General features: G+C 40.8%; 1 protein-coding gene across 1 annotated transcript in view; it reads right to left on the bottom strand.

Annotated features, from left to right (window-relative positions):
- Window positions 1-8183: 8183 nt before the first annotated feature.
- sorcs2 (sortilin-related VPS10 domain containing receptor 2) overlaps window positions 8184-22092 on the bottom strand; it is a 353265-nt gene continuing 339356 nt past the window's right edge. The window contains 5 exon segments of the mRNA XM_042512640.1: window positions 8184-8727; window positions 12549-12697; window positions 15313-15415; window positions 15916-16015; window positions 18388-18510. Coding sequence (XP_042368574.1) covers window positions 8663-8727; window positions 12549-12697; window positions 15313-15415; window positions 15916-16015; window positions 18388-18510 — 540 coding nt within the window. The 3' untranslated portion in view covers window positions 8184-8662.

The following is a 22092-nucleotide window of genomic DNA, read 5'->3' as shown; positions in this document are numbered from 1 at the left end:
GCTAAAAGTTGAAGAGGCTAAAAAGCTCAGTAAATCAAGTTTAATCCAGAGACTGTATACATAATAGACACAGCCACTATCACATCACCCACTGTTTTGTGGACTGTCGTTTTGAAGCCTCGAGTTCAGCATTTTTGTTATCAAAATACAAAAAAAAAGTTTACATAATTGACATAGACCTACTATTATGTCTATGCCTAGTTCAGTTTCTTTTTCAAACAAAATAAGTTCTACCTCCTAAACATAAACCGCTTTCATTTTAGGGCATAAAGAATAATTCTGTCATTGTAATTTATTAAAAAAAAAAAAATGAATAAAAGAAAGAAAGGACAATAGGAATAATCATAAATAAATACCACAAATAGAAAGCAACCAGGGAGCTGGAGTAAATCATAATTTGACATAAGCGTCACAAGTTACTCTTGTGTTCCTTCGCAATAGTTAGCAATAGATAGCAACGCTATGTATGGTGATCAACCCAGTCCCATTTCAGTGCTCCTGAGGCACGCTCACTGGTAAGTTGATGAAATGACTACATTTTTGGACATTTTAATGCATAAGTATAACTGACATGACACTTATGTAGCCTGCTTTAGTTATTCTTATCTTGAGATAATTACGTAACTAGTTAATGTTGTGTTGACAGACTGTGTGGGGAAAAATACCTGTTGTGAACAATGACAAAGAGAAGAGCTGGCGAAGTTGGCTACTTTATTAGCAGGCAGGCAAAAAACAAATCTGCACTTCAGCAGCTCCTGGTGAACACTTGTGTATTGGCGCCCTCTATAGGCATTACCAAGTTACACCATAGTGCCCTCTAAACAGCAGATTAGATCAGAACAGATTCTTCTCAACATTTTATTTGCTATTTTTTTTAAACACCACAGTTAGTGTTTAGTCAATACTAAAGTTACAGTGCTAATGTAACTTGGCTAGCTAGATGTCAGTTGACCTAACATTGCATTCATCTTAAATTAATAGTCCTTACTGGTTTTTGTTTGCCCACATAGTTAATATCCTCTTTTTCCATTTATTTAAGAGTTAGCAACATTTACTTGCGACCATATTAGTAGAAGCTACATATTAACTGGTAGCTTGCTCTACTAGATTTTATGGCTAAGGTTAGCTTTTATCTAGCTCAGTTATTTTAAGACAACTCAGTCATTACAGGTCAGCAGCATTTACATTCTTTTTACTGGCTGATCACAGTAAAAGAAAGTAAACCTGAATGTAACTAATTACTTCACATATTTTTCTGCTAAAGAGTTGACATGTTAAAGTACGGGAGACTTTGATGAGCTAGCAAACCAGCTATCTACAAACAGTTCACAAAGCAACAACAAATGTAACTGTCAGTTATGTCTGTAACATCCAAAATGTATTACTATGTCACTTAAATCATTGAGGAAGTTTTAAGATACATTCAGGACCTTATGTATTTGGACACCATTTCTGTTTCTGTAATCCCTATGAAATATAGGCTATGATATCCATCCATCCTACATTGTCGTCCGCTTATCCGAGGCCGGGTCGTGGGGGCAACAGACTGAGCAAAGCACTCCAGATGTCCCTCTCTCCAGCAATGCATTCCAGCTCCTTCTGGGGGACCCCGAGGTGCTGCCAGGCAGGTTGAGATATGTAATCCCTCCAGCGTGTTCGGGGTCTACCCCGGAACCTCCTACCAGTTGGACGTGCATCCTGATCTGATGCCCCAGCCACATCAACTGGCCCCTCGAGGGCCAGAAGCAGTGGCTCTACTCTAAGCTGCTCCCAGATGTCTGAGCTCCTCATCCTATTTCTAAGGCTGAACGCAGCAACCCTACAGAGGAAACTCATTTAGGCCGCGGGTATCCATGATCTCATTCTTCAAGCATCAGTTCATGACCATAGGTGAGGGTTGGAACATAGATGGACTGGTAAATCGAGACCTTCGCCTTCTGGTTCAGATCCTTCTTCACCACAACAGTCTGATGTTGCTCCTGCATTACTGCGGATACCATACCAACACGCTCCATTCTATCCTCACTCGTGAACAAGAGCCTGAGATACAGTACTTGAACTCCTTCTTGGGGCAGCACCTCACCCTCCACCCAGAGGGGGCAGTCCACCGTTTTTTCCAGCAGAGAACCATGACCTCAGATTTGCAGGTGCTGACTCTCATCCTGACCGCTTCACACTCGGCTGCAAACCACCTCAGTGTATGCTGAAGGTCATGGTGTGATGAAGCCAAATGAAACACATCATCTGCAAAGAGCAGAGATGCTATTCTGAGGTCCCCGAACCAGACCCCTTCCTCCCCCCAGCTGCTCCTTGAGATCCTGTCCATGAATATCACAAACGGAATTGTTGACAAGGAACAACCCTGGCGGAGGCCAACACCAACTGGGAACATGTTTGACTTTACGCCAATTATGCGGACACAGCTTTCTCTTTGGTCATACAGGGACTGGATGGCTCGTAGCAGTGACCCTGGCAACCCATATTCCGTCAGTACCCCCCACAGGACTTCCTGAGGGCACAGTCATAAGCCACGCAGGCTGCCATAAGCAGCGCAGGCTGCAGCGTATCATCCGCTCTGCTGAGAAGGTCATCGGCTGCAGTCTGCCTTCTCTCCAGGACCTGTACGCCTCCAGGACTCTGAGGCGTGCAGGTAAGATTGTGGCCGATCCCTCCCACCCTGGACACAAACTCTTTCAATCACTCCCCTCTGGCAGGAGGCTTCGGTCCATCAAGACCAGAACCTCACGCCACAAGAACAGTTTCTTCCCGTCTGCCACCGGCCTCATAAACAAGGCCCAGGTCCCCCAATGACGCACTCTCCTCATAGACTGTACGTTACATTAATGTGTTCAATTAATGCACATCACCGACACTGCTGCTGGTCATGCGGCACATCCACACCATAAAATTGCACTCAAACCTGTATAAATGTGAATTTCAATGTAAATATCAATATATATCTTGCACTCCAAACATTCTTGTATATAACTTTAATTCCATGGTTCTGTTTCTTACACTGTTACACTGTTACCTTGTGTTACTTGTTTTGTTTTGCACTGTAAGACTCGTACTTTTTATATTTTATATTTTATATTTATATTTTATATTTGTATCTTCTATTTTATCTGTTTTCTTTTTCTATATTTATGTTGCACCAACCCACCAGAACAAATTCCTCGTATTGTGTTAACTATACCTGGCAATAAATCTTTTTCTGATTCTGATTCTGATTCTTCCACAAAGCACATGTAGACTGGATGAGCAAACTCCTACGACCCCTACAGCACCCTCACATGGGTGAAAAGCTGATCCACTATTCCACAACCAGGACGGAACCAGCATTGTTCCTCCTGAATTTGAAGGTTCAGCAATCGGTTGGAGCCTCTTTTCCAGCACCCTGGAGTAGACTTTCCCTGGGAGACTGAGCAATGTGATAACCCAGTAATTGGAGCACAAGCTCTGGTTCCGTTTTATAAAAATGGGAACCACCACCCTGGTCTGCCACTCCACAGGCACTATGCCTGACCTCCATGTGACACTGAATAGGCTGACCCTCGGCACTGTAGACTGGTTCTAGAGACATGGAACATCACCTCTCTGGCGGGGAAGGAACTGTAGCTGGTGCAGAAGGTGGAGCTGTACCAGCCAGATGTAGTTGGGGTCACCTCCATGCACAGCACTGGTTCTGGAGAGGGGCTGGACTCTCGTCTTTTCCAGAGTTGCCCAGGGTGAGAGGTGCTAGGCAGGTGTGGAGCTATGATATTAAATGGGGTTGAATATTTTGTATGTCAGCTGTATGATGATGTCCTCATCTAAATTTGATTTATGGTATTCATGCATTTTTAAAACATTCCTCAAATATGAAACTTATTTTTCCTTATGTTGCACAACAATTTGTAGACTGTTAAAACAAAATATTTTTTCGCTTATCTTAATCAGAATGCTCTCGACTACTTGTAAACTTTTGAGCAAAAACATTGGTGAATCCCAAAAACTGATCGGTACTAACAAAATAATAACAAAGCCTGGATACGAGCAAACATAAAAGAAATTTTTTTCATATATTGTTTCTTGCATGAGGCCCCTTAGCTTAAAAAAGTAAAATTGCAGCTTCTGTGTACAAAATCCAGGTAGTCTATTGTTAAATTATATAATTTAGCTGTTAGTATGTTGTTCATGTTACTTTTAATAAACTGGAAAAGCGTTATTGAAATGTTCTGTATTTCCATCAAACTGTTTTTAGCAGAACAGAGCAGACATTTAAAACGAAACAAATCATTCTACTTGTCAAAACCTTTAAAAATGGACTTGAGGTACAGCCATGGGTGATCTGGTGGGAAATCTTCATCTCCATCTGCTGCCGTAGCCGTTATTAACACTGCATAACCAAATACAAACGGCTGACTTCTCTACTCTACCTGTCTCTACCGATGAGCTTCCCAATCTGAGTAGCACATGGGCGAGGTCAAGGTACGGGAATGTCACTACAACAAACACACCACATGCAGAACTGCATGATAACAGTTTGCGGACTTTTGTGTTTTAGAAAAGAAAAACAATCATCCTCTGACTTCACATCAAATGTAATGAGTAACAAGAGCCTTCATAGAAAGGTAGTGCAGTCAAAAGTACAATATTTGTCGTTCAAATGTGGTGGAGTCAAAGTAATAACTTTGAAAAAATTTTATATACTCAATATAATACAGATACTCAAAAACTGTACTTAAGTGCAGTACCTAAGTAAAATGTACCTTGTTACTTTCCACCACTGGTACACACACATATGTTGCCACGGATACATGCATACATTTACATATATACTTGAGTTGTGGCATTAGCTGAATAGCAGCAGGATAGATCAGAGAACTGTTGAATATACTTCATTGAACTTTTCATGTTTTTTTTTCTTTTTTTGCAGAGCTGAATGTTGTTCCATTGTTATCTGTTGACGTGAGGTATGGTTTTTGTTCTTATTTTCCATTTTAGCAGCTATGTTTTCTTTGTGACAGCTAGGGTTACAAGTAGAGGTATTGTGATTTGTGTTGAAAACAGGCTGAGTATATCCAGTTTGCTGTGGTGGTGAAGGTGATAGTGGAATGTTACAACCAAGGAATGGGCAAAATTGGTGGTCCCAGAGATGAGAATTGGTGAACAGTGTCAGTGAGAGCATAGAGGTAATTATCACATGTTCAGTGTACACTGAGTGCTTATGTCTGATCTGGCGCATCCCATTATGCATCTTGTGCTGTGTCCTGTAAATGATCCTGTATAGCCTTATTTTGAAGATGTTTATGACAGATTTTATTCTAGAAGTGGTTATTGGGGTGGTAAAGACTTTTTCCCCATTTGTCTAAAAGAATGCCAAGTGCGTCAATAGAGTCTGTGGAAGATAATAGTTTATGCAGTTTCGAGCAGCACCCCCTGCAGGTAATTTGCTGGTAGTGCAGATGTTTGGGGATTGGGGCGCTAGTCCACCTGAGCTGATGAACCAGCTAGTTTACAAAACTGGGCTGTTCATTCTGCGTCATTCTCTGGCAACTCTATCTGCTCCAACCTGGTCCATTGCTTTGGTTGATTCTCCTTTTTTGGGCATGCAGCATCTTCATACACCATTTTCCATTCAACATTCAAAAAATATTTTCATTTTTGACCTTCATCCTTTTGTCTGAACTCTGAGCCAGTTCATGGCGAACTTTACTCAGCATAACATACCAGTGCAGACCTGGTTCCTAACAATACTCAAAACCACACTAGAAAAAAAGTTCACAGTATATAAACCAGTCTGATAAAACCAACAGACATACAAGTTATGGGAGTGATTTATTCCAGGATGCAGGTTGAGTGCACTTGATGAGGTCACACAGTTATCAACAGGTCAAACAAACCCATTAGAAGGAGTAAAAGAATCAATGAAAAACAGTGTGGTCAAAATTACATGGTCGTGTCATCAGTTGTGAAACTCCACTATTATACTGGAATATCATAATTCCCACTTTCCCCTTTTTTAAGGTTAGGGGCACTGATATATGACAACACATCACTAATAAACTAAGAACAAGTTGAACATGAGCAGAATATGTACAAAAGTTGAATTAAGGTGTAAATCAGAACGAGTGACTGTGAGCTGCTGCCTGCCTATTAGATACAAGGCAAACTGAAGGGTGAAGTTAGTGCTGATGGTAGCATTGGTAGTCTGTGAAGGCCTTTCATCCAAAGACCTTTGGTTCAGAGTCTGTAGACTTGTTTAGTTGCTGTACAGTCTGTCTTGACAGCACCAGGTACATCATTAGTGCAATCAAAAAAACAAAGACTCCGCAAAAGGCAACTGAAACAGTAACCAGTGTTTACACGTACTGAGAAAATCTGGGTGTATCAAAAATATCCATATACATAGTCATTGTGCAGTTGTGAGTTACTTTAGAAGACAAGGAAATTATCTTCAGTTGACAATATAGACCATAAAATTATCTTGCTCATAAAATTACACAGAAAGTACCGAAAACAGGTTCATGTGAAGCAGGCAATGGGGTTAAGGAAACTGGAAACAGTGGGAATTCTTCAAATTCAGGAATCTCAGTGAACATTTGCTCAAAAACTAACTGCAGTGTATTTTGGTAGGAGTGTAAAACAAACACATGTCAAAGGGAATTTGTACAAAGTGGAGATTGTTCATATTTACACATTTACATACAACAAACCTAACCTTTAAGGAGACATGATTCCACTGTGGGCTATGCCTAATATAGGCTGATAACTTAAAATACATCAACTACACCATCCCTCCATGATGGCAACCTTTGTTTCCAGGGGAACAAGTCTGCTTTGACCCCTGATCCAGAGAGTGTGGGGAAGAAGAAGTGGAAGGGGCATACTGGTACAATACAACGGGAAGTGTCATTTAGCAGACTCATATCTGCTGTTTGAGGCACCATGGGACACACAATGAGTGCCTGTAAAGATGGTGCTGATTTAAAACATCCACGCAACAACTTCTGTAAATGTGTAAATTATAAATGGGTATGTATGCAGAGAGAGTCTAAAAATATGATGAATGCTTTGTTGATACACAGTGTATTCCAAAGAGGCTGAGTGCTCCAAGTACCTGTGAGTAGGAAATTCAGAAAACGAAACACTGCCCTCTTGTGTTTACATTTTACACTTGCATCGTACATTCTATTCTGAGACAATTATTGCCTGTGAAGAGAAAGTGCCAACCATCTGTGGGAAGAAAGGGAAAGATGGGGGGCGGGGGTTTGTCACCTTTCTTGTGCTGCTATCAGACACATTTCACACATTTTTAAGCCTTGTTCCCTGAGCATATTGGTCGATTTCTTTTAAAACATGGGAAAAAGGCAATGAGCAATTTAATAAGAAATGTTTCACAAATTTAAGCAAATTTGTACATTTAGAAAATTAATTTTAAAAAGCTAGGGAAAAATGCCCCCCCTCAAATGTTTTATGAGGTAAACACCGGATCCTAGTCAATTCATTCTCTTGAGTCCAAGTGGACATTTGTGCCATATTTGAGGAAACCCCCTTGAGCCCATCTTTAGATATTGAGTTCATGTAAATAAGACAGATGGGAGACAGGTCACTATGACCATGACCTTTAAACACAAAATTCTTATCACCTCATTGGTGAGTCCAAGTGAATGTCTGTATCAGAGAATGAGAAGACTGCAATGTCACAGTAATCTTCACCTTTAACCACCAAAATCTAATCAGCTCATCCTTGAGTCCAAGTGCAAAATTTGAAAAAAATCACTCAAGGTTCTCTTCAGATCTTGTGTTTACAAGAATGAAATCTATCTGCCATCCACAAACTCAGGTCTCTTTCAGTCAGACCCCACAGACTGCTCCTACTGTACCATAGCATTATTGAACCAATCCTCCTGTACTGCACCTCCTGTTATTTCACAATGCTCACCCTCAGCAATAGAAACAAGCTACTGAAAATCACCAACATTTCTTCCAAAACAATTGATACCCCCCACTCCTATGACCACTACTAAAACTGCTCAAAAGCTACTAAAAAAACCTATTGATTTAATCATGTTACATAATTAATATATTTTAAGCACTTGCCCTTTTTGTCTTCTTTTTTATCAAATTTTTACTAATTTTCAGGTAATTTGCTTTTAGTTTTTACTAATTTTTGGGTAATTTCTTCTTTCTTTGCTCATTGTCTTCTTTCCATGTTTTTGAAAAAAAAAATCAAGCCAATTTACTCAGGTTTCAATTAGTTAATACACACTACCCTTATTGCTTGGAAATCATGTTAGCACACCTGCCTTTGGCCACCCACTACCTTTCAGTAGCTCAGTTCAACCCTGTGACTGTGAAGATTACTGGAAACCAGTGCAGTGAGACATGCTGGCTGATTCAGAGTGTCTACAAGTAAGAGACAACATACACAAAGGTTGTCTTTGCAAAATAAAGACGTGAGAGTGTCCTGGGTGTAACACCAGCAAATACCCCCCCCCCCAAAAAAAAAAAAAAAAAATCCCACGCGCTGGAGAAGAAGGGTTGAGGAGGACTTGGTGTGGAGGTTGAACTGTCCAAGGAAAAAGACGAAAAGGAGAGCTGAGAGGAGGAAGGCGGAGTGGAGTCCCTGTGCTCGTTAGCCAGCTAGGCTAGCTCGTTAGCATGGTCATGGCAGCCATCAGCTGGTCAGGTAACTGTGCATTTCTCTGGAGTTGATGCTCAGGACCACACCAGAATGGTTACCTGGCAATAAGAGGAAAGTAGAAACAGCACACTGATGAACAAATGAGCAATGCTAAAGAATAAAAAGTCCAGATCAAAACACTGTGGGCAGAAATATTTTACAGTAAAATTTCTTTTACATTGATGCATCTATCAATTGGGATTCTAAGCGTCATATCATAGAGTACCACTTCTAAGACCTAGATGTGTCAAAAGCAAATCACCGCTGCTCAAACAATAAACCATTGTACATAAATGCATGCATACAAATTACAGCACATCATCTACATACAATCAAACAGATCAAGTGAGGGATGCACTGATGCGATTTTTTTTAAAATACCAATAACAGATGCAAATATCTGAGGATGCCAACACTGTTACATGGTCATTTATGCCTGTTTATCAATTTAGCTTTACCTGCCTCAAAATATTTATACCAGTAAACCATGGAACACAATTTCACTTCTACTACACACAAACCTACCACTTCATTTACTTTTTATTGTTTACATCTTCACAGCTATTAAACTCTAAGCCAATTCAATTCACTTTGAAAAGATGATCACAATGTTAGAAAAGCATGACCAGCCTAAACACATTGTTTTGTGGCTATGGCAAAATATCAGAGCTGGTTAATACAACCGTTCTCATTATAACTATCTTAAGCTATTACTTAATGATAAGATGACCTAATCATACAGGCTGATCAGCTGCAATCACATCCCTCCTTATGTATTATGCTTTAATTGTGATGATTTCTTTCCTACAATACTTATAGACTAAGTTATAGACTAGACAGTAGCAACACAAACACACAAATATTTGTTCAGCTGCCCATGCTCTTGATTTATTTCAGTAGGCCAAGATCTGCTCCTCTCATTACGATAACCTGTTTGGCAGCAATAATCATTAATATCATTACAAATCATATGTGAAGGGATACATTGCCTATTTTCTATGAACTTTGCATCAAAACAATGTGGGTAGTATTTGTAGAACTGATGCAGAATGCTGCTGCATGTGTTCTAATGGGAACCAAGAAAGGGGACCATATTTCTCCTATTTTGCCTTCTTTGCACTTGCACCTTACAAAGGTCTACATGGTCAGGCAGCACTTGATCATGGTGATAGCTGTGCTGGTGCTGTGACCCTGCCTTTGGTCGTGCTCATGCTGTGGTTGCACTGATACTGTACCCCGGGCTCGCCCTGATCGTGGTCTTGGTTTTGCCACTAATGTGGTCCTGTCTGAAGCTACGCCTGTGTTGTGGGTCCTGACTGCACCAATGTTGTGATCGTGCTTGACACAACCCTCTACTGCCATTATTATGAGCCACGCCTCCATTATATGCATGGGACTCTTATCAACACCCACAATATTATTATAGAATGCATTTAATAATTTTACACCTATCGTTACTGTAATATGACATGCGTCTGTTTCCATTATTGCTATGCATCTCTCCCCCTCTCTTCTCTGAACTGTGGTAAACTTTTAACCAGTGCCTGGGTATCCCCGCTTCTCCACACTGCGAAACTCTGCCGGATGACACACATTAATGAAAAACACATTATATGGTGGAGTTTCACTGTCTCTCAGGGCCACCTTTGCTCAAACTACAGGCTGTACATCCACATCTTCGCATTACTTGCCACCCATGCTGCCATGGATGCAAAAAGTATAGACTCATTCAAGAGATAGACTCACCACTCTCTCTCTATCAAACTTGGACCAAAGTCTGATCAAACAGTAAGACTAGGCAGTGCTGATCAAATATAAATCAGGATTATGTTACTGCACTGCCTTTTTCTCTCCTAAAATGTTCTTAGAGACATGTTTTAGTGCCCTTTTTATCTGGAATAGCGCAAGTTTATGAACAGGGAATAGGTGCCATACTGCTTCCTGCACAGTGAAAATGGAGGCGTAAAAAGCTTTGATCAAACAGTAAAACTTAGCAGCGCTGATCAAGTGTAAAGCAAAATTCTGTTATCGAGTTGCCTATTTCTCATCTCAAATCTTTTCAGACACACGCTTTAGCTAACTGTTTACCTGGCATACTGAGCCTATAAAAGATGTGGTGCTACTTATACAAGCACACATTTTGAGCTAAACTGTTGAAATGAATGAAAACCCAATAGTGGAATGAGTCATTTTGCAGGGGTGGCGACGAAAAAATAAATAAATCAATAAATTCATGCACTGACTTATAGATGTTGCTTTTCACAATGTACATTAAGTCTATTTGAAAAAGTATGTTTGGGCCCAATGACATCACATGTAGGACCTGGAAATTGCAGTATGGCCACTACAAAAATTAGGGCCAGGAAAGCAGCTCACCCTTGCACCCACTTGCGGTAGTGCTGCAAAAACAATCCCCTGTGGTGCAACAAGTATTTTCTCCATAAGCCATAGGTAAAATCTATGAACTGAGTGGGAACTTGGGTGGCACCAGCAAACAAACGCTTCTGAGCATATCCAGTGGGCTGCATAACCTGGATGTACACCTGAAAGATTAAAACCTATTTTTGGCGTATTTGCCAGGCAAGCAATTCTATCAAAATGAATAGTGTCATTCTGGCATCAAGGTATTATAAATCATTGTGCCCAACTGAGCAGGCTGTTCTCACAAACTGTACGTTTTACTACAAAGGATACTTTTGTAAACCCAGATTAGCGCATATCCCATGTATTTTATGCGAGCTGTGATCACACATTGGATCACAACCAATGAACTGACAAGAGTAAATGTAATGTAATTTTATTTAGACAGGGACAGTGCACAATAAAACATTAAACTTACATAAAACAAGGAGAGATTCATTGTACCAGGTTCTAGCAGAGCTGCTATTTTCCACCTGTCATTCCTGGGCAGAGCCTGGTGTCAGAGAACCTTACCGAACTACAGCATGTTGCACACTCACAATGTTCATACCGACAGCGTTGTTGCTGTGACGCTTCTGCAGGGCTCCTTGCTGCTATAAGTACTATATTTCCGCATTTCTGAAGTTGTGAAGCTCCTTGCATTGTTAAAAACACAGTCCAGCAAATGTTTCACAATAAAATGCCTCATGTCAACGACTGAGGGTTTTTTTGTCAGCAGAGATGTTGTCAGGACTTTTATTTTGAAAAAATTCAAGTGCAACAGATGTATTTGTATTTCCTCATCTCTGTGGCAGATAAAGACTTTTAAACTGTAATAAAAGGTGATATAGAGTCATTATAATTATCAAACCAACATTTTTACTGTTTACATTTCTTCCGGCTCGTCACTGCCGCCTGTTGCTGTGAGACTGGAATACGGCACATTCACAACTGAACAGGCATCACCAGTATTTTGTGTAGTTTAAAATTGTACCAGCGTATTTTGATATCAAAATGCCTACTTGCTATGTAAAATACATATAGGTCAGAAGGTCTGATATTTCATAGTAAATTTGCAAGTCCTGGGCTCATTATAAAATATCTAAGTAACTAATATTATCATTATTAATTAATTATTATAAATATCTAAATAAATAGTTAACCCCATACAGTGACATTATGTCCATGTCCATATCAGGATGGCACAATCGCATGATATGGCATATAATTATGATCTGATCTGAGTGTGCTTGCCAGTGTAGCTGATGACCATACAGTGCCTTGTAACCAACCTCGGAGGCAAAAGTAAAGATTTTTATGAGTTTCAAAGGCCTTTAGTAATAGCAGTGATAAGGATAAAAGGGGTTTCCTCCAGTACCTTAGTGTGTGTTAGCTGCTGGTGTTAGTGGCTTGAGTTAGTAGCAGTGGTTAGTGGTAGTCCTTATAAGGGAGCGGAAGGCGGGGCTACCTCCTGCGTTACCTAGAGTCTGTGAGTCAAGGTCGTCATCGATGAACTCCTCCCCCTGAATGATGTGCTGGGTGTCCTCGCTGTGATTGACAGGGCTGGTCATTTCCTGCTCCTTCTCATTGTGCATCTGGGCATAGACGTTGCGGTTGCCTGGGAGCTTCCTGAAAAACAGTGGAGGATAGGCATCCTCAGTCCTAAGCCAAGGACTGTGGGATTTGTTGTTTTCGTAAGATTCGGGCTGTAGTTTTGCACTGCATGGTTTAAATAAAGTGACTTTTTGGTGAATGTTTGTGCTCTGACACGGGGAGGTGCTGCTGCATTCCTAATGTGAAAAGAAAGCATGCAGTTACATAAGGTGCCATATACAGTAAATCATCAACCGTAAATTCTTATGCAGTCTACTAAGGTCAGGACTGCAGGCAGGTCAGTCTAGTACCTTCACTCTTTTACAATGGTAAATAGTAAATTGTAATGTCTAGTCTTATTGACCACTCAAAGCGCTTTAACACTATGTCACATTCACACCCATTCACACACACATTCACACCCTGGCTACCGTACAAGGTCATTCACACACACTCACACTCTGAGGACGCAGCATCGGGAGCAATTTAGGATTCAGTATCTAGCCCAAGGATACTTCGACATGTTGCTCAGAGGAGCTGGGGATCAAACCGCTGACCTTCCGATTAGAGGACGACCCACTCTATCTCTGAGCCACAGCCTCCCTATGAACCCACGCTGTTGGAACAAGTACAGAGTATGTCTCATTGTCTTGTTGAAATAAGTAGGGATGTCCCTGAAAAGACGTGTGGACAGAAGCATATGTTGCTCCACAACCTGTATGTGGCTTTCAGCATCTGTCCCTTCACAGGTGTGAGAGTTAAAGCCTTTACACACTGAGTCTGTTTGTTTCGTCTGAAATTCTGACTAAAAATAAATACGACCTCATGTGTGCCAATCACGTTAGCACACCACTCAGAAACTTTGGTCCCTCTGTTTACTGAGAATGGTTTTCCAAAGTGTCATGAGCCCATGTAGTGATATTCTTTATATAATCAGATTAGTTTATAATTCACTGCAGTGTGGGGGTCCAAGGTCACAGGTATTTAATCGGAATGTTTCCATGCACAGTTAAGTGGAGCTACAGTTATAGCTCAAGTGAGCTATTTAATTGGACTACTGTCCTTGTCCCAGTACACAAGCACCAAGGGAGAATCCATTTATTGACAGAAGTATGTTTGAGATATGCTCACTTTAAGCTAGTTGCTATTGGACCTTCTTCTGGTTGACCTATTACAAACAACAAACAAACAAGTTAGCAAGCGGCTAACAGGTTGTATGTTTAAAAGCCTGGCACAGGGACTATGGAGCATGCACAGAATGCCTATGCCAGTTCAGGTCCAGTTAAGGCCTATGAGTAAATGAACCCCCAACCACATATTTTAGTGTGTTAGTCCTACTACCAGAATTTAAATTTAGTGCAGGCTCAGTCAGACTACCATGTTTGCATGTACTTCAAAAATCCAGTTTTTGTCGAACTAACTCAATAATTTGACTTTTCCTAACATCATGTTAACATACTGAATACTTATTTTCAGCCTTGTTCCTTAGCTGCAGAGATTTCTTCAGCTTATCCACATTTGATGATAGCGTGGATTGCAGACAGTGAAACCCTCAAAATCCTTGAAATTGTGCTTTAAGAAATGTTGTTCTTCAGCTGTGAAAAACTGCATAGGCAAACAGTCCAACAAAGTCATCATCCTTGTTTGTGAACAATTGAGACTTCTGAGGATGCCCCATTTGTTCCTAATAACTAGTTACCAATTAACCTGTTTAAAGTAAAATGTTACAACCAGGTGTTTTTTTTTTAGCATTTAGCAATGTTCCCAGTCTTTCGATGCCCCTGTCCCAATGTTTTTGGAACATGTTACAGCCATCAAATTTAACAATAAAGTTTATCGTTATTAAATATTATATTTCATATAGGTCAAAAAAGACTTTTTAATTGAAGTTTAAGACAATCTCCCAACTTTACTTATTTGTAATTATTTATTTAAACATTGGTAGGGATAATTCTGTCCACCCAAAGAATTTGTCAGGACATAAACCATCAATACAACACAAAAATTTGCTGCTGGCTTATAAACATTTTCTGTCATTGCAGTACATTTACTCTAAATACTTAATTTGCTTGTATTGATTAATCCACCTGTCTGGCAGTAGAGTGATGTTGGCCCTGATCACACGGTATGTTTTTTTTAATTTAACTGTTAATTGTGACTGTTGCCGGTTACATGGAGCTTTATGACTTTAGCAAATGAAGTCACCATGAGCAGAACAGAAAACAGCAGGTCTGGGGCGTTATTTGAGGTTTTAGTTTGTTTTCATTAATGTCAACTGTGTTGATGGTTTGTGTTCAGCTTGCTCATTTTTAACTTTGCACTGATATTATAGTTTTAACATCAACTTATCACCATCATTTATCAGTTTGAAGATACTCTATCTCCATACTTCTGAGATCAGAAAACACTGATTCACAGGACCACAGCTGTCTAATGGCTGGGATCATTAAAATTTGGTGGGCTAGAAACGACACCTGGATATTTTGGCGTAGCATCACTTATATTCATTGGATGGGGATTCCATTTTCATTTTTGGTTAGATAGGGTGTGTTTTTTTTGCTGTAGAGACTGGTCTAAATATAACACAAAAAGGTGCTGTTGATTTCTGGACTAACTGACATGCCACAGCTCTTTTACATGACCCGGCTCACCTTTTGAACTTGTACAGGATGAAAGAGCTGGTGGTGATGATGCTGATTAGAAAAATGATGGCTAGAGCCCACACACCCAGACCTCCTGCAGCTCCATGGTAGCCTGGGGTGATGATACACACAAACCAATAAAATGCATTGTATTTGGACAATACAAAAGTCATTTCAATTTAGAAAATGCTGCTATAAACAAATTCAGCGAGTAGAGTGAGAAAAACTGAGATCTTCAGTCAATACCTAAAGGAGTGAAGGGGCAGAATACTCGAAAAGATTTCCCTCCACATATAACAGGACAACTTTAATCTCAGTGATGGATGCTCAGGTGGATAAATAGCAAAGTATGACACAGACAGATTTAAACTGAATAAGATTTGAATTTGCTCTGGCACTAGGAAGGGAAAAGGCTCAGGAATCAAAGAACACTGAGGTAAAGCATCCATAAGAAAAGCTGCAGGTATGTGGTTCATAAATGCACCAGTCTCTGCTGCTGGAGCTGATGAGTCACTAGCAGTTAGACCTTGGAAATAAATCAATAACATGCAATTATCATTAAAAAGCAGACTACACAGGAAGTAATGCAAATAGCATCTCAGTATGAAGCACCTGCATTGGGGTCGGCCAGCATCACCAGCACTTGTAGACCTCCTCGCACCACAAAGCTCACATTGTTGTCGTTGAAGGCTTGTATGATGGCTGGAATACGCTGAGGAGAGAAAAATAGGTAAATATTTGTGAACAAGGCATCCCTCCACGCGTTTGTATGCCTCCGCACACCAAACAAGTTGCACTTTCAGTTTACATCCATGTCTGTGAAAACATGATGCTTCAAGCATCGAGGATGTATATAATAAGCATAGCAAGGTGGACATTTGTCTAAGTTGTATATATATTATATGTATACATGTATATGTTGTATGAGGTCACCTTGACCTCACAAATTTCCCCTCTCTGGACTAATAAAAGATGAGCTTATTTTATCTTTGACCACCAGATTTTAATCAGTTCATTTGTCAGTCCAAGAGGATGCCATCCATCCATTTTCTTCCGCTTATTCGGGGCCAGGTCGTGGGGGCAACAGGTGGATCAGAACATTCCAGATGTCCCTCTCCCCAGCAACACTTTCCAGCTCGTCCTGGGGGACCCCAAGGCGTTTCCAAGCCAGAGAAGATATGTAATCCCTCCAGCGTGTTCTGGGTCTGCCCCGGGGCCTCCTACCAGTAGGACGTGCCCAAAACACCTCCCACGGGAGGTGCCCAGCAGGCATCCTAATCAGATGCCAAGACTGCCTTAACTGGCCACTTTTGATGTGAAGGAGCAGCAGCTCTACTCCAAGCTCCTCCTGAATGTCCGAGAACCTCACCCTATCTCTAACGCTGAGCCAAGCCACCCTGCGGAAGAAACTCATTTCGGCTGCTTGTATTTGCAATCTCATTCTTTCGGTCACTACCCAGAGCTCATGACCATAAGTGGGATGGAACATAGATGGACTTCCGGCCTTCCGGCTCAATTCCGTCCGGTGGAGCGCCCACATTACTGCAGATGCTGCACCAAACTGCTTGTCCATCTCATGCTCCGTTTTACCCTTACTCATGAACAAGACCCCAAAATACTTGAACTCCTTCACTTGGGGCAACAACTCTCCCCCCACCCAGCGGGGACAGTCCACCGTTTTCCATCAGAGAATCAAGGCCTCAATTTTGGAGGTGCTGACTCTCACCCCGATCGCTTCACACTCGGCTGCAAACCGCCCCAGTGCATGCTGAAGGTCACGGTGTGATGAAGCCAACAGTATCACATCATCTGCAAAAAGCAGAGATGCAATTCTGAGGTCCCCAAACCAGACCCCTTCCATCCCCTGGCTGCACCTTGAGATCTTGTCCATGAAAATCAAGATCAGGATCGGAGACAAGGGGCATCCCTCACAGAGGCCAACACCCACTGGGAACGTGTTTGACTTCACGCCAAGTATGCGGACACAGCTCTCAGTTTGCTTATACAGGGACTGGATGGCACGCAGCAGTGACCCCGGTACCCCGTAATTCCGTAACACCCCCCACAGAACACCCCGAGGGACACAGTCATAAGCCTTCTCCAAGTCCACAAAACACATGCAGACTTGATAGGCAAACTCCCAAGCCTTGCAAGGGTAAAGAGCTGGTCCGTTGTTTCATGACCAGGACAGAATCTGCATTGTTCCTCCTGAATCCAAGGTTCAATGACAGGTTGGAGCCTCTTTTCTAGCACCCTGGAGTAAACTTTCCCGGGAAGGCTGAGCAGTGTGATACCCTGATAATTAAAGCACACTCTGGTCCCCTCTTTTAAAAATTGGGACCAGTACCCAAGTCTGCCACTCCACAGGCACTGTTCCCAACCTCTGCGTGACACTGAAAAGGAGTGTCAGCCAAGACAACCCAACAATGTCCAGAGCCTTCAGCAATCTTATCCATACCTTGCACCTTGCCACCGAGAAGTTCTAAGAGGACGAAAAAGCCATTTTCAGATATTGCATTCATGAAAATGAGATGGTTGAAAGGTCACAGTGACCTTGACCATTAACCATCAAGATCAAATCAGTACATCCTTGAGTCCACTCAAACGTTTGCGCCAAATTTTGAGATATTCCCTTTAAGGTGTACTTGAGATATCATGTTCACAAGGAGCAGACTAATGAGGTCACAGTGACATTGACTTATGACCACCAAAATCTAATCAGTACACCAAGTGAAGGTTTGTGCAAAATTTAAAGAGAAATTCCCTCAGGGGGTTGTTGAGGACTTTGATTATGTGTACAGCACAAAAAATATAGTTTCATGTGCAGGCAGGACTCCTCATGATGAAGTTAAAGCATATTTGTTGCTGTAAGGATAACAGAGCAAAGTTTGACCCTTTTCATCTCAACTTTTCACCTACTGTCATATTTTTCATCCCACTACAGTTTGCAGGCCTGAAAATTTTTCAGAAAATAGGAAACTATTGTGAAAATAAAAAAAAATAGTGACTCTGTGTGCTCCAAAAGTTGTAACTTGTACAGCAAACAATAACTTGCTGCCTATGCTTTTCTGAGCATGTACGTACCTTGTCTCCAAACATGCTCCTCTTGGCTGGTTTGCTGTCCAGAGGGAGAATGTACAAGTCAGCCCTGGTGGGGAGGCCCGGCTTCACCACTGTCACCAGGGACTCCATAGGGACACCTGTGGTCTGAGGTCAGAGCTTTAAGGTCAGTCAAAACTTAAAGCTGCAATCAGCAATATTTTATATCAACAGTGAATCAAATGATACAACAATGAATCCAATGATAACATGTAATGCGACAGGGTCACTAGAGCTGTGGCTCTACCAAGCACTGTAGTTTAATTTGGTACACATTTTCTGCGTGTAAATGGACTGTACTTATATAGTGCTTTTCTAGTCTTTTCGACTACTCAAAGTGCTTTCACAGGACATTTCACATTCACTCATTCACTCAGTAGTGGCAGAGGGTACCTTACAAGGTGCCACCTACTAGGTAGTAACCATTCATACGCATACACACTCTGATGACGTGGCATCGGGAGCAAATTGGGGTTTAGTATATGATACTTTGACATGAGGACATGAGGAGCCAGGGATCGAACTGCTGACCTTCCGATCAGAGGACGACAACTCAGTTGCCCTGTTTCCACAATGAAAAGCTGTGGATGGTATCAGTTGAACTGTTCCTTATCATTCCCATTTTTCGTCACTCCTCTGTTGGGGTACGTAGCACACTGATACTAAAAGGTAGAGCTTGAAACACTGCAGTCTGTACGCTCAGAGCTGAGCTGTGGCTGCTTTACCTGCTGCAGCAAAGATGCTCTATGTTTGCAGTAACCTAGACCTAAAATCTTGGGAAGTGCAATGTAAAAGGATGAATGATGGATGAGACTTGCTTGTGAGTGTGTGTGTGTGTATGTATGTGTTGTGTGTGTAAATAATCGGCGTGTTATTGTTTGAAAAGTAAAAGTGTATTTTTGCTTTATTTCTAGAGCAAAGTAAGGTATTAGGCCAGTAAAACGTACACACAAATTCAGGTCTAATCACAAAATCTGGCATTTAAGGGGTTAAAATTCAGAAACATGATAAGTATTGGCTATTTATGGTGAGAACTGGAGTTACTAATACTATTCATAAAACAAAATTGAATGATACATTAATACATAATAATTCTATCGCATTCTTCATTGGGAGTTATTTTTTGCCCTAAGGGACACAGGTTTTGCACTTTTTATGCAATCTGACTCTGCACCAAAAATAAAAATTGATCAAAATCAACATTTTTGCCAATCTTTGACCCTCCCAGGCTCTAATAACCCCACCCCCCAAAAAATCAATTTTGCATGTATGGGATGAAAAATAATTCACTTTTGGTGTTTTTTGTTTTAAATAAAAATCAAGTTCTAATCACAAAAAACTGGCAAGGGGTTAAAATTTAGAAATGATGATTTTTTTTTATGTATGGTGAGAATGGCAGTTCAAAAAGTATTCATAAAAAGAAAAAAAATTGTAATGATACATTAAAACATAACATTTCTATGGCAGTCTTTATTAGGAATTATTTTTTGCCCTGAGGGACACAGCTGTCGCACTTATTTGAGGGATGCACAAGGGGTAAAGGAGGCTCTTGAAAATGTGTAGGCTCCCAACTGGGACAATGAATCCTTTTTTAGACAGTTTTTTTCAATGCTACCAGATTTGTGCATATATAACTTAATTATGGGAGGGGTCTTTAACTGCTAGATAGATCCTTCTTCGTCCACCTCAGCTGCTCAGTCCAAATCAACCAAAGTGACTGAGGCCTTTATGAATGAGTTCAGTGTGGTTGACCCTTGGCATCTCTTTAATCCAGTTAAAAGACAACACTCATTTTTCTCACATATTCACCTCACCAAAACTCACATAGACTTTTTTAGTGGACAACAAGCTGCTATCATCCATCTCTGACTATAAAGATGTTGTGTCGAACCATGCCTCTGTTTCCATGAATGTTTATTTCCAGAAATGTATTAATCCGAGACCACCATGGCACCTCAACACACATCTGCTGAACAACTTTGTCAACCTTGTCTCTAAGTGGATTGATTTCTTTTTTCAGGTTAACAAAGCTCCAGAGGTAAGAGCTTCTGGGCAACAATCAAGTCTTTTATAAGGGAATAAGATTATTTCTTACAAGGCCTATCAGAAAAAAAGTATGAAAGAGAAATAAGCCAAGCTTTCTCAGCACATAGCTCTTTTAGACTCTTTATATGCAACATCGAAACTGCTTGATTTTTATAAGGAGCGAATGTGTTTGCAAGCCAAATATGATCTTACCATGTCACGATACACCACTAAACTTTTACTCAATTCAAGATCCAAATTTCATAAACAAGGGGATAAGACTAGTAAACTACTGGCTCATCAGTTATGTCGAATATCTGCATCGCAGTTGAGCCCCTGAATTGAGACTGGTTAAGGAGTAACACTGATAAAACTTTTATGGAATTCTATAAGTTGCTGTACTCATCTGATTGCTCTCATGTTTTTACAGATCTGGTCTCCTTCTTCAATAAAATTAATACTCCTACTCTGGAGCAGAACCTGGCCAAGGAACTTGAATGTCCTATCACAGCAATTGAGCTTGAGGCTGCAGTGAAGTCATTGCAAAGTGGTAAAAGCCCTGGCCCAGATGGCTTTCCAGCCAAATTTTATGACACATTTTGGAAGCAGCTGGCCCTATACCTGTTAGAGATGTTTATTGAGTCTTTTAATATAGGCACACTCCCCCAAGCTCTAAACCAGGCTTGTATTTTGCTGCTTTTAAAAAAGGGTAAAGATCCATTATTATGCGGTTCATATTGTCCCATTAGCATGCTGAATGTTGATTTCAAATTGCTGTCAAAGGTGCTAGCCAGATGCTCAGAGGCCGCTCTACCTTCAATTATATCCCTAGACCAAACTGGGTTTATTAGGAGGAGGGTATGAGGCTATGGTATTACAAGGTATTTAATGTGGTTTATAATCCTTCCTCAACTGCTCTGCCAGAAGTCTTAATAACTCTGGATGCCGAGAAGTCATTTGACAGGGTAGAGCGGGCTTATTCATTTTTTATTTTGGGGAAATTTGGATTCATGGAAAAATTTGTTTCATGGGTAAAATTATTACATGCATCTCTACAGGCAGCTATTAGGACCAATTCTGAATACTTCCATTTATAGTGCTCTACAAGGCAGGGGTGCCCATTAAGCCCTCTTTTATTTGCCATTATGATGGAGCCTTTGTCCATCACTTTGCGGTCTCATCCTGATATCTGTGGAATAACCAGAAGTGTAGAGCTGAAGGTGGCCCTGTACGCAGATGATCTTCTGCTGCTTTTGTCCAACCTATCTCGTTCCATCCATGCAGCCCTTTCAGTCTTGGATGACTTTAGTAAAATTTCTGGATACAAACTAAATCTTTTGCAAAAGCGAGGGTTTGCTGTTAACAGGGAGGTAAGGGAGTACACACTTAAAAATTTACCATTTAAAATCTCTAGCTCTGGCTTTGTCTATCTTGGAGTGCATGTAGCCGACACAATGGTTGATCTTTATAAGAAAAATCTTCTCCCTTTGCTTACACAAATTAAACATGAATTTGAGCGATGGTCCCTCTTAAATCTGTGGCTGCTAGGATCAGTACTGTCAAAATGAATATTTTCCGCGCTTTTTATATTTATTCCGGTGTGTTCCGATCTTTATTCCTCTTGCATTTTTCTGTAAAAGTAGATAGTCTTATTCTGGATTTTAT

Source organism: Plectropomus leopardus, chromosome 23 (assembly GCF_008729295.1).
Source record: "Plectropomus leopardus isolate mb chromosome 23, YSFRI_Pleo_2.0, whole genome shotgun sequence".
In the NCBI taxonomy this organism is placed as follows: Eukaryota; Metazoa; Chordata; class Actinopteri; order Perciformes; family Serranidae; genus Plectropomus; species Plectropomus leopardus.
This window is presented reverse-complemented; position numbering and strand designations above follow the sequence as displayed.